This window comes from Gavialis gangeticus, unplaced genomic scaffold, assembly GCF_001723915.1.
Source record: "Gavialis gangeticus isolate Ggan-Ray unplaced genomic scaffold, GavGan_comp1, whole genome shotgun sequence".
Taxonomy (NCBI): Eukaryota; Metazoa; Chordata; order Crocodylia; family Gavialidae; genus Gavialis; species Gavialis gangeticus.
The window spans coordinates 78,202,523-78,216,207 of NW_017729031.1; the positions used below are offsets into that span (position 1 = coordinate 78,202,523).

Sequence of the window (13,685 nt, forward strand, 5' to 3'; positions counted from 1 at the left end):
CTGACAACCAAAACTCTGCTCGTGTGAGCCTAGAAAGGCAAGTTCATTGAACACCATGGGCTTCCAGGGTTCCTCACAGCACTTTCTGATACTATAATTTCCTCTTCTCCCTAGACCATTTGTTGCAGATGGCTATGTTCAGCCACCTAAACTGAAAGCCTCCATACATACAACACAGCAAACGCTGCTCCAGGCTCAAGGATGCCTGCGAGGCTGCCATTCCAATCCACGGAGAAACAGCATACCAAAAAAATGCTCCTAAGATGATTTATGTACTTAATTTAGAATACCTTAATTGTTTCTCAGTTCCCATCTGTAATCTGACAAAAAACTGCAGTTTCCTGAGTGTTGGAGGCTCGGTGCATAATGATGTCCTGCTGCATGGAACTACTGAAACACGACAATCGATCATACAGTCCTTTTTCCAATTTGTGAAATTATGACCAGCTTAATTAGCTTGTTGAAAAGGGCAACTTGCAAGGAGCCCTTTTTTTTTAAATAAAAAAAAATAAAACTATTATAGTCAATCTTTGTCTACTAGTTTTATTTAGATCACAATGAACTAAATCCTTAAATCCTTCTCAAGTCCTTACTCAGGATACTTCCCACTGTTGTCAGTGGAGTGGTAGAGTCAGGATCCATACTGCTAAATCAGATTCAAAGCTCACTGAAGATGACAGAAATACCATCCTTAATTTAGTATCACCCTCCTGAAAAGAAACTTTGCAGGAGGCCCAGGTTCTCTGGAGAAAGTTCTCTGTAGAATTTCATGGTTCTTATAAAAGCAAAGCACAAAACCAACTATTCAATCAATCCATTAGCTAAAGACTGATTAAAAACTAAGTTAGGTTTTAGGATTCAGCCCATGATTTCTCAAATGAAAGTTACCACCAGGAATGATAGTTTAAATAGCTTCTTATCAGATAGTTTTGCTTACCAACATATTCAGTAATGAGCATAACATGAATTACTTATAAAATAAAGAAATAACTTTTCAGCACCAGAACAACCTTTCCTTTATGTACAAGGCTCCATTATCCCAATGATAGTTCAAGAAAAAACACATAAGTAAGCCTAATGATCCCTCAGGTTAGATTATGAAGATTTAATACTTCTTGGCTAAAATTATTTTATACTGCAGCTAACCTAGATGTGTGGTACTTTTTCATCAAGTGCATTATTTGAGATGGCTTCCCAAGGCCTCACTTGACAGTAGTCTTCCCTTTTTCTGTCAGTAACTGCTTATACACTGCACAGCATGCTCTCCAATGTGCGATGCATAAAGGTCAAAACAGCTTCTCTCTTACGCCATTTTCTGTCTCTGCTCTTTCAACTCTACTTTCACTCCAGTACATTATTCCATGACTGCCATTACATTATTAAGGGCATACTCCAATTTTATTTTTCAGGACCTACCCACTTTAAGTGACTACCATTTTGTATTGTAACAGCTGCTCAACTGCTACAATTACATTTTTGAGCTAGCATGATTTAAGAGGCTTAAGTAGCTACTACTTCTTGTTCTATTTAAGAATTAACTAGTGTTAGTTTCAGGCAAGCCAGGACATTAGTTGTAGACAACAGTACAAGAGACTGCAATGTCTCAGGCAACATTTCTATACTGTATCTGCCAGCTCCTTAGAGCTGGACTGCATGGTACAATCCTAACATAATACATTATGCAAACTATCATTTTCTTGATGCTTAATAGCTAATTCAGTGGAGTGTGTCAACAATCGATTATAATCCAGTCAAGAAATAAGAGAACACACCTCTCGCAGCAATTTCTGGATTAGTGTTAAACTGCCCTGGTGAGCCAAAAGCCTGATCATAGTGGATGGAAGTGGGGAAAAATACATACCAACTATATCTATGATATATATATCTACAAATGTTATTTTATTCCCTCCATTCTGACTTTGCCATTATTATAGATGATCAGTTGCTCTCATTTACTGACTGGATGGGGCAATGATGCAGATGCTGTGCAACTAATATAGAGAAGGCAGACCCAAATAAGGAAGTGAATGAAAGCTGAGACATTCATTCTTCCTTAGGAGTAGCGTAGTTTCACAGATTTTAAAATTGAGGTTGCCATTGATGTCAGCACTCTGCTAAATAATGACTTAATATGACTCCTACTTACTTGTAGGGAAGTGAGAGACTTCATGGCAATAAGGATTTTCTAGACATGGTTGAATGTGAAGTTCCTGACTGTATTGAGAAAGAAACCATCGTATAGAGAAGAATGAAGCATCACTTCCATTTTTCAGTTGTTTTAAATGGGGTAATTGAAAGAAACAAAGCTTGGATACATTTTGCATTCACTATCATTTCAAACAATTTCTTAGAGTATTTTGCACTGGACAATCTATCGTGTGGTTTAATTACACTTGGTGTGGAAATTAGTAAGTTAAAACTGCCAATTATTAATTTAAAAGGGGCTATTTCAAGAGCACAGTTATTTTTTCCAAATAATTTCAAAAAGTTTTGCATAACATTTTAAATATGTGCAGATACTGCAACAATGCTGAAGGAGTCCTTTTAATATGTTGCTATCTTTTACTTGCAGCCAAGAGGAGTTTTCCTGAGTAATGCTAAAGGGTTTTTCATTATACCACTGGAGAGCTCTCCGAAAGTTAGTGGCGAGTTAATATTAAAATACCAATGGGATACTCTCACTTGACTAAATGTGTAAGATATGTTCCCTGATTAATTAAAGGGAAATTGCTAAGCAGTTTGGATCCAAAAATTAATTGTTGATAAAATTGTTTTAAAAACAATACTAAAAATGGTTTCAGAAAGCTATTTTAAAATGGCAGTAAGATAGTAGCAGGAAGTAAAATTGACCAGACAGAACATGAAACTTTAATCTTTTTGCATTGTTATGATCTTTTTGCATTGTCCAAATTGAAATTTAAACTACAAATTATGTGTAAAGTATATTTAATGTTAGCATGTTCAGTTTTAATAATCTAACATTATTACTGAGAGAAAAAGGTTTTGTTTTTTTAAAGAAAAAGTATTCGTAACTGGACAGTGTCATTCAGATAACTATTTTTTTTTGTTAAAATGCCTATATAGTACGTATGTATTTTTCAAGGAGGCAAAAGCCATACCAAAGCAGATTTTCTAGTTTCTGTTTGATGCTAAATGTATTTTACCAAAAGATTAGTTGCTCAGCTACAAATATAGAGGCCTTTTATTTGTAATTTGTCAGTCAGCCAGCACTGAATTTTTGCCACTGGACTGGGTAGTCGTGCTATCATCAATTAACAGCCCTAGGAGAAAAAATTAAGTATTGGGTTTGATTAATTATTTTGAAAATGTTGTTTGGGATCAGAAAGTGGAGGAGAAGGGACAGAAATCTACTAGGAAGAAGGGCAGCTTAAAACAAATACTAACCTGTAAGGGTAACCTGAAGGCTTAAATTATCACTTCAGTGATAGAACTACTTAATGCTTAATTTCCAGTAGTGTTAATGGAAACAAATTCATCATCTTCCCTCAGAATGAATGGCAAAATGAGTACTCAACTATACTAATGTGATTCAATACAAACAAGCTTTAAACCTTTAAATGAAATTCAAAGTGCTTTTGCATTGTGTTTTGGAAAATGAAAGGACAAAGACTGTACAAGCATAGCTACTATACCTCTTGTTCACAAAATTCTCTCTGCTGCAGTACTGCCTCTGTGAAAATCTCCATGAACATCTGTAGTTAACACCACAGAAACTCAGCATCTGCAGTTAATATTGCAGAGATTACATTTAGCAACCAGATGATACGATTCCTGACATTTAAAACTGAAGTGTGGGTTGTCTTTTTTTTGGTCAGGGGAAAGGGGGTTGACTTTGGGAAGGTCTAAAAATGCACAAGAAGCCGCACAACTGTTTTTATTCCTATAATTTAAAAACAAGCAAATCACCAGTCCGCTGTTCTGAGTCTGCTTATATCATGCCAGAAAATTTCTTTCAGATGATATGCCAGAATGCTACTGCTTGGATTTTCAGCTTCTTCTGAAGTTTACATATATTCAGCATATGTTGTCTGACCTGGAGTTTACACTGTGAAGTTTACATGGTGCTGGAATGGATTTCACCTTAGATGCCCTCTGTATCTGACTGTAAGCAGTAGCTTTCTGGTTCGTCTCTGGCCTACAACATATATAATGAAAAATGTCTTTAAAAAATGCAAGAGGAATATTGTTAATTGAAGGGAAGGAGTGGAATTTTAACACTAATGGAGGAAAACCTTTACTTTACAGACCAAAAGCAGAATTTCTGTTATACAGATATTGATTCTGGGCTGAAAGAATTAGTTGATAAACTAAGGGATACCACAATCTGCTGCTGAAGGCGTTTCTTTAAAAGGCTGTCTCATGGTCTAAATGGTTGAGAAAACTATTATAAGGTAAGTGGTTCTGGTATGCATGCCTTGAATGAGAAGCTACATGCTACAGTATATAGTATAACAGACATCTCTGTCTCTGGTTGGCATATACTTATTAGTACTCATATACTCAAGCTTTAGTTAGCAGAGATGATAGTTACATTCATCTTCAGTGGCAGAGAAGATGCAAATTACATCCCTCCCTTAAGTTGTACCTCAGAAGAGTAGAAACATCTTCCCCAGAGTGTCTGCCAGGGAAGGGAGCCTTGCCCCTGGAGTCTGCATGATCTAAGTGCCCTGAGAAGGCACTATCTGCCATTTAGTGCTGGCAGAGCAGGACAGGTAGACACTTCAAGTTAATTACTATAAGGATCCATCATACTTAATTATTATGAGGACACATCTACATTACACCATTTCTGAATAGAATCCATTACCTAGTTCTAAGAGACTTTTTCCCCAAAAGGAAAGCTTGTCAGTAGCCAGTTAGTAGTCCTCCAAAGTGATACAAGTGTTTTAAAATGTGGCTTTTCATATATCCTTTATCCTGGACCCCCATTCTATGCTTTTTTTTTTGTCAAGAGTTAAACTGTACAATCTGCAGAATGGCAGGGTTGCCTTTTTCTGGGTGGAGTGTTGAAGAGGAATGGGTGCTAAAGCTGGTGGATGAGTACCGTTGGCTAGGGATGTGAGAGTTTGGGTGTGTTAAGCCCTTTTCCTCTAGGCTTTCTATCTTTCACTCATTTATTCAGGGAAGCTTTTCTTAAATATAGCAAGGAGTTGGCTGATTACTGAGCTGTGGGGACTGCAGCATAAAGGCAACCAGCTCCTCACCACCTTCAACAGATTTCCCTAGAGTCCAGCACTGTATAGGCAGGGCAAAACAGGAGGAGGGAGTAGAATTTCTCTCAGCCCTTTAGCTCACTTCCTGGTTCTGGCAAAAAAAAAAAGCCAAAATCCAGGGACTGCTAAGATTTGCCATCCATGGTGACTTTTCAAGAGCTTTGACTCATAAAAAGGGCAGAATACAAACCAAATTTAGTAGTAAATCTCTTTTTTTAAATAAAAGCTGACAAATGCGTTTGTTATTCTGGTCTGTATAGAAGAATAACTTAATTGAAATTTAGTTTGTGCCAAATAGTACTGTCAATGAGTTTCTGGATAGATGCTTGTAAAATATATTATCCTCTGGAGGTCTCATATTTAGGTGATAAATACTGTAATATTAAAACAGGCAAATTCTGCAGCTCTTAGTCCAGCAGTTGGGGGGTTTTTTGGCTGTAAGCAACTGGAGTTTTAGGCAATGAATTTATCATGTGAAATACGTGCCAGGCTTGAATGACCAGCTAAAAAGGTGAATTAGTCTTCTGTTTATCAGGTTTAATGATAAAACATATGCATTAACAAGCCATGGGCCTGTAATAAGATACCTTAGCAAAGACTGATAAATTGTGTGTAAAAAAAAATATAGTAGAACAGTTGGACTTTTCTTTGCTCCTTGGTACTTGCCAAAAGTAACGTAATCTGTTTACCTGTATAAGCCCCTGATGTCACTATAGAACTGAATTGATTCCTGCTTAGTAAAGTCAAAAGATATTTTTATTCTGTTTTTGAGAGTGGGACTTCTTTCATTGTCTGAGCACAGGTCTTATTTCCTCTGTCACTCTGAAGAGGCTCAGAATTCCTCAGCCCTCTGCTGTGACCACCACAACAGCACCTACCTTCTCATTGCGAGGGTGGAAAAGCAGAGTTTGCTGAAGGGATCTTTATTGCCATCCCAATATTCACCTGAGTGTGTGGGAGCTCCCACAGAAGTAAGTATAGAAAAAAAGCACGTGTGTGGGAGCTCCCACAGAAGTAAGTATAGAAAAAAAGCATGTCATCAGTCAGAGGCCCCCACTCAAAGTGGTCCCAGAGTGGAAATCTTGAAGTTACCCCCAAACCTAGTTCTCCTACAAAGCAAGACTTTGCAAAGACTCAATGCCATAGAATGACGTGGCAAGATCTATGCATGTTCTGGTCATCCATTATCCGATATTCCACTCATTATCAAAAGTTTTGAAATATAATAAATGCAGTCTGTCTCAATGACTGTACAAGAACTAGTGCAAAGACACAACTACACTAAGAGGCCTGTCGGATGAAAGGTCCTTGTGAGGAATGGATGTAAATGAGCCTTATACACTGTGGCAAACTTAACATAATTAAATTGGTGTATTCATGCATCTTTTGATATACCATACAAAAGTATTCTTTTTTAATTAACATCAATAAGAAAAATACTTATCAGTGAAAATGCAGGTTTAGAAAGACACTATGAACATTTTACATCTTGGAGGTGGTCACTGATAAGGGAGAGTGGTTTCATTACGATTAGAGGTGTAATCTGGAAGTGTTGCCCATGATTTTCCAAATAAGCTATAGTGTTTTATGGTGCTGTACAAATTAAAGTTGCAGGGAAAATATGAAACATCTGTATTAAACTCCATACCTTTAAGTTTACCTGATGGATGCAAAATTAATTAAATGCATTTAAAACAAATGCATATTAAAATATCACATACAGTGAGTCTTACAAAATTATTACTTATGTGCACAGTCCTGATATCTACAGACATGGCACTGTGAAGAAGCTTGGTTCTTAAGAAGCTGTTTTCTAGATACTTGTAAGAATGATGCAGTTTTCTGTCAGTCAGATCATAATGTCCCTTCAACTTTGGTACATTCAGTGCAAAATATTTTTGGGAATTTCTTACCCTTATAAAAATAAAAGGCATTTTTTCCTTGAGAGTGCATAAAGAATAAACACCAGCACAATGTCTGTTTTAAGCATGGAAAGTGAAAGGAACAGAAATAGTTTGCTAGTTTCCTATTTACACTCTAAGTAACTTAATATAATGAACCTATAAAAATAAACAAAAGTCACTGTGTTTTTTTCCTGATATGCTGTGATAAATTGCCAAGTTTTTTAAAAACAGTTTCCATGCAGTACGAAGCATAAAATCAGTCATTTTTAAGTTCATTTTATGAGAGCTCATCTTTTGCCATATACACGCCACTTGCATATACATTTTCACAAACCTCCTGATTGCAAGCCATTGTTGAGATATCGCTTGTTGCTGACGTTTCTTCAAATTTGCATTTGCCCCAGAAAGCTGACATCTATGGTGCGCACCATGCAGGCAGTCGTACCCTTAGGTATAGCAAGTAATGGATATTCTATTATAGTATAGGGCATAAAGTAATGTACCTCTAGGAATCTTTTAAAAAAGAATTCTATTGTTTGACTTAGCTAATTTAGTGGTGGGCTGAACGATTTCACATTTTGACTTGAACTTTACCTTCAAGGACTTTGGTGAAATTTAGTTTAAAGTTATTTTGTCAGTTCTTGCAGTAACCGCATAATTGATCATATGTGGATACAATTTTTGCTTGAAACATAAATGTAAAAAGTTTGGCAGTCAAGAAAAAACTGCTGATTGCAAGACTGTAGGTTCTCCCTGCACACCAGGCATGCTCCAGTCTTACTGTTGAATACTTTGCCACTGTCACAATGCTTGTAAATTGCTTCGTAAGCCCATTCATAGAATCTCATTACTTGAACTGCATTGTAAAACAATTTTCCTCTAGGAAATCAAATACAAACGTTCATTCATTCTTTGAGAGGCCAGATCCACAAAGGTCCGAGAAGCTGGGCACTATGGTTTGCTCATCACTCAAGTCCAAAAGTACTTGTCTCTTCAACTGCTGTCAACAGTTTCTCATACAGCATGGAGAAGGATGGGTAAGGGGGAAGATCAAGACGATTGAAACAGGTATGAGCCCTGCAAAAAAGGAGGTAATTAAGTACAGTTTATTCAAAAAGTTCACATGAAATTAAGCAGAAATACACATGGCCAAATAGTCCTTTTAAAACATTCTGCTCCATAAAACAGTATTTTCCACGGAACAGCATATGTATTTTTCAGTTAGAGATTTAATTCAGGAATTATTATTTGTCAGAGTTACTTCTGATCCACAGTAAGAGTCATATTTTTGAAACCGGCAGCCTAAACTTTGCCTGTGAAATGTACACACACAAAATGTGCAATCTGGAGGCACAATTTAGGCAGGCTATTTAAAAAAAATTGATGTAATTATATACTCTATAAATTAATGCTTTCTCTCTGCAGTAGAAATCTAATATTGAACTGGTGATCATGGACGGATCATTTCTGTACTAAGAGGGCCCCCAAGTTAGATGTAGTGAAATATTAGAAAATGCACTTTACAGGGGTGATCCTGCATTGGCACAGAGTAGACAAATTAGTCTCTTCTACTGCTCATTTACTGTTAAAGGGCCACATCTCTAGCTAGTGTAAACTGAGGTAGCTGTCTTGAACTCATTGTTATGATCATTTACAGCAGTTGAGGATCTTTTTGGTGACTCAATGATTCAATGACTCCTGTTTACAGAGAAATGTTTTTAGTAGTTACATGAAACTACATTATAATGCTCTCCTGCTTTCTTGGTGGGACAGGAGTATGCTTTTTTCTTAGTTTCCACAGCTTGCCTATCATAATCTCTAGGCATATTGTGAAGAGGCCCTTGAGTCCTCCTATGGCTGACAGGCAAGCACAAACCATCAATGTGAGCAGAGGATGAACCACAACTACCTGACTTTTCTATAGAACATTTGTAGGCAAGCAGGAAATTCCCTGTCATCTTTGAAATGATCCTACTCCAGTGAAATAAATGGCACAATTCCAAATGATGAAATAGTAGGATCTCTTGTGGGAAAGGTGCTGAGAGGACAATTCTAAGAAATTTTCCTTTCTGCCTTGAAACTTGCCTTACATGAGCCTCATTTTAGACATTTATTTTGTAGGGTGAAGGTCCTTTTGAATTTGTTTGGCCCTCTAAAGGGCAGGACTTTCTTTACATTTGCATTATCTTTTTCCAGTGAAGCACATGACCCCACTGTTTCTCTCAAGAAATCTGAACAATTGTTTTGGATTTGTAACAAACTCTGGGAAAACAAGAACGTTTCCAGCCTCCAAATGAAGAAAAACAGAGACCATTATATTAAATGCCTGTCAGATGGTAACTACCAGGACAGATCATAAAGAGAAGAAGAGGTGGTTTGCCTTAACTCCTTTATGAGAGGGAAGCAAAGAGGTCATTACAGGCCCCTGATGAAGGTCAAACACTAATCTAACAAACAACTCTATAGTGCCATGAAATACCATACTTTGGGAAATACAAACACAACACAGGGCCAGGTTATCAGTATAAAAATGAGAATAAACTTAAAGTGTACTGCAGCATTTTGCAGTTACATAATGCATTTTACTCCATCCCAGATTAATAGACTTAAGAGTACACAGCCAGAATAAAAATGTTTTTCAGCAGTTGAAGTTCTAGGGACCTGGTACAGGGGGTTGTACCCCATCTCCTCCAGATCTGCTTCACTGATCTCCCCAGCTGTTTCTGTGGCCCCTTTCCCCATTCCAAGAAATTTATGGAGAGTGTATGGCTATCTGGCATGACTTAAAGGTTGTATTAGCTTTCCTGAAGACTCCCTCTATGCTTGGGAGTGTCGTTAAAAAAAGACCTGGTTCCAGTCACAACAAGAGGATGGCAACTGGGGCAGAGTTACTAAGGTAGCTGGTTGGCCCTAGACATGCAACAGTTCCCAGGGTTCAGGGGATCATAGTGGGATTGGTGCCCTAACCTACTGGCTTCTGCTGTGTGGAGCTGTCTTCTCTATCTGACACTCCCAATGGAGAATCTGAGGAAAAACTTTATGAGGGTAACTTTATGGAGTTTCTCTCTCTATCTGGGCCATTATCATCCGACTCATAAAATCTTCTTGGCTGTAGAGCGCACAGATTTCTTCTTCACTTCTGAAAATGCATAACTTCAAGCACCACTTGGAAGTGAGGTGTTTCTTTGAAACAGACCCACTTGTTGGAATTATGCAGCATGTGATATGTGCTATAAAACCTCAAACTATAAAAGTCATGACGTATGAATTTGTAAGGGATTCATCGCAAAATGGCCTAATGTTCGTCTTACATGTTGCTTAGAATTATTAGTGAAAAGAGAACTGTTTCACTTTTGAGGATGATTTGTCACAGCATATTAAGAATGTGACCAGCATCTTTAGAGAACTCGAAGAAAAAAAGAAAAGAAAAAAGACCTTGCTCCTATTCACATGCTTCTCTCCTATTCTGAGAATGGGCTTTGTCACTGTGCCAGGAGAAGAAATGTTCCTTGGCCAGTCTTCTCCCACCAGGTCTTTTCGGACTAACTGGCTGCATCTACACATGCGCTTTACTGTGGAGTAGACTAATCAGCTGCAGAGTAAAGTATCACCATCTACGTGTGTGATGGTATTAGGCTACAATAAACTAATTAACACAGCAGTAAGATAGTACTGTTGGGGACAATACTATCTTACACTGGGATAATTTACTGTGATTATACACATGCATAGATGCTGACTGCAGTTGTAAATTGTGCCTGGTCAGCCCAATCAGCCAGGGGCCAGACTCCTGCCTGCCAACTAGCCACATGGCTCTGCACTTTCAGTACTCTCATACCCCAGCCAGCCCCTCTACCCCCCCCCCCCGCGTTTGGGGCTGATTCCCCCCCGAGTCCCCTGCCAACCTGGACCTGCTCCACCCCAGCTCAAATTGCTGCTGTCCCAGGCACACATGTAAACGCTGTGCCTGGGAGTAGTTTCCTCTGGCTCAAACTGCTCTGTAGTATAATACTTTGCTTTAATTGAACATGTAGATGCACCCTCTGTTTACTATGTTTGTCTTTCTGAACTCACATTTTTCTGATGAAGGTAAAAATTATCGTAGTTCCAAGAGCCATGATATCCAATTACTTTCCCCTTTACTAGGGTTAACATAGTAGTCAGACACACTGACTCTTGGTCCAAAGTCCAGTATGTTAGCAATAACAGAAGAATGTTGTTTGCGTGCAAGCGTTGGCACTAGCTGTTACTACAGAACAGAAACCTACCTAGAACGTGCCCAACTTTTAAGCATTTAAGTGAACTGAAAGAGTAATAGTCCCTCTACTGATTTCTGATTTAGACTGCTGCACAATATGAAAAGCAAGCTGGAAGTTGAAAAGGCAGTGACAGAAACTAGACAGCTTACAGAAGTTTTGTTATTCAATTCAGTTGGACTGGTTATAAGAGGGTCAGACTGAGGAAACAATGAAACCATCCAATTAACATATCTGTGTTTACAGATAAGTACCTGCTTGGACCACAATCACCCATCTCAGAAATTGTTATCTGTATTAGGCTCTCTCAGCTTCACAAAACAAGGACAGGAAAAGGCCATTTTATCCCTATATTTGCCCTCTCTGGCATGAAAAAGCAAAACAAAAACATTGATTTTCTGAATGCCTTACATTGAGTTGTACCAGATTCCACGAACAGTTCCACTGAAATCAGTGCAAGTATTCTCATGGTAAACAACTGCTGAGTATGACTGAGGGTGTCTGACTCTGTCCCTAAGGTCCTTACATATGTTCATTTAAAGGTACTATGGGATATAGGATGAGATATAGGCCCTGATACCAACAATTGCACCTCCTGCCATGCCATACATGCATGGCAGGAGGCAGAATTTTGGAATCAGGGATCAGATCCCAATCATACTCTTTCTGTTTGCCAGTCTGGTATCATGATCTCAGGCTCCCCCTCCATCAGCAAGCTGAAAGCAAGGAGGCTGCAGCACAGTGTGACCTGATGCAGTTCCAGCCCCAGGGCTGACAGTTAGCTGGTTGCTGGCACTGGCCCTGGGGCAGCCTCAGACATACCACGTGTTCAATTTAAGACACTATGCAAACCAGCCATAAAAATATTCTGCATTATATGTGGAACCTTTTTATGGATGGCTTGCCATTTATGGTGCCTTAAATTGGGTGCGTGTATCTGAACCCTTCCCATTTATACTGCAATTAACATGTTAATTGCAACTTAAATGTAACATGTAGAGGGGACCTAAATTAATACAAAACCCCAAAGTAACCTGGAATCATTTGGAACCTTAGAGCAAAATTTCAGGCAGCCTCTGGAAATGCAACCACTTTTACAGGATTTGTAATGGAAGCCTTTTGAAAGTTTGTCACTGAGTGTCCTTGTTTACTTAAGTAGTCTCATCCAGTGCTGCAGGCAGTGCAGTCAGTGCCTCTCAGGATACTGTCAGACATAAAGGCAGTTACATGACTGGTATCTGAGGAATGTTATGCCCCACGCTCCAAATCATGCTACCTACCATGCCATATGTACATGATAGATCACGCAACTTTGGGAATGGGGCATACAATTCCTCTGACCATAACTGTGTGACTACCAACTGCCAGACAGTGATAGAGCAGGGGGCAGCAGGTTCAAGGTCCTGTCTCAACCCCAAGCCCAGTTCCACCAATTGGGCACAGAGCAGCTTTGTTCTGGACCCTAGCCCTGCCCCATGCTGGACAGTGATGCTCAGCTGAGCATCAGGATTCAGCACCAGGCAGCCCCAATCCCAGTTCAGACCCAGGGCTGCCCCTTGATCCTGACAACCAGGTAGGGGAAGGCTGTATGCTAGAGCCTGGAGCTGCCCCATGCCCTTAGGTTCACCAAAACCTAGCACCTTAAAGAGTCTTAAAGATAGAGAGCTGCAGGACATGATTCTTTGAGCTGCCAGGTCCTGGCAAGCCCGTATTCTGATAGAGAAAATCAGCTGGAACCCCCAATCAGGTTTCAGACCAGGGGATACCCAGGGCCCAGTGCTGACAATTAGCTGATTGTCAGCATTAAGATGACGGGTCATACCACACATTCAGCTTATGGCACCATACAAAACAGCCATATATATGTTATACATTTTTTGAGTAATATCTTTGTGGCTGGTTTGCCATTTTATGGTGCCATAAATTCAATGAATGCGTGGCATGCAGCTATTTATAGTGCGATTAACACATGAAATATGCCAGAAATATAATGTGTGCCAGGGGCCTCAGTGTTTACACAGTACAGGCATACCTCATTTTATTGCGCTTCGCAGATATTGTGTTTTTTACAAATTGAAGGTTTGTGGCAACCTTCATTGTTGTCTTATTTTAAGAAATTGCCACAGCCACCCCAACCTTCAGCAACCACCACCCTGATCAGTCAGCAGCCATCAACATCGAGGCAAGACCCTCCACCAGCAAAAAGATTACGACTTGCTGAAGGTTCAGATGATGGTTAGCATTTTTTAGCAATAAAGTATTTTTTAATTAAGGTATGTACATTGTTTTTT

At 39.0% G+C, this 13,685-nt stretch overlaps 1 protein-coding gene and 1 long non-coding RNA gene across 2 annotated transcripts in view; one reads left to right on the forward strand and one right to left on the reverse strand.

Annotated features, from left to right (window-relative positions):
• Positions 1-2,069: 2,069 nt before the first annotated feature.
• Positions 2,070-8,019, forward strand: LOC109301865. The gene is made up of 2 exons (XR_002098651.1): positions 2,070-6,205; positions 6,250-8,019. It is a non-coding gene; the product is annotated as an uncharacterized LOC109301865 (long non-coding RNA).
• Positions 6,587-13,685, reverse strand: part of HECW2 (HECT, C2 and WW domain containing E3 ubiquitin protein ligase 2) — a 239,849-nt gene continuing 232,750 nt past the window's right edge. Inside the window, exon 28 of the mRNA XM_019523126.1 lies at positions 6,587-8,215. Coding sequence (XP_019378671.1) covers positions 8,104-8,215 — 112 coding nt within the window. The 3' untranslated portion in view covers positions 6,587-8,103. The remainder of the gene's footprint in view (positions 8,216-13,685) is intronic.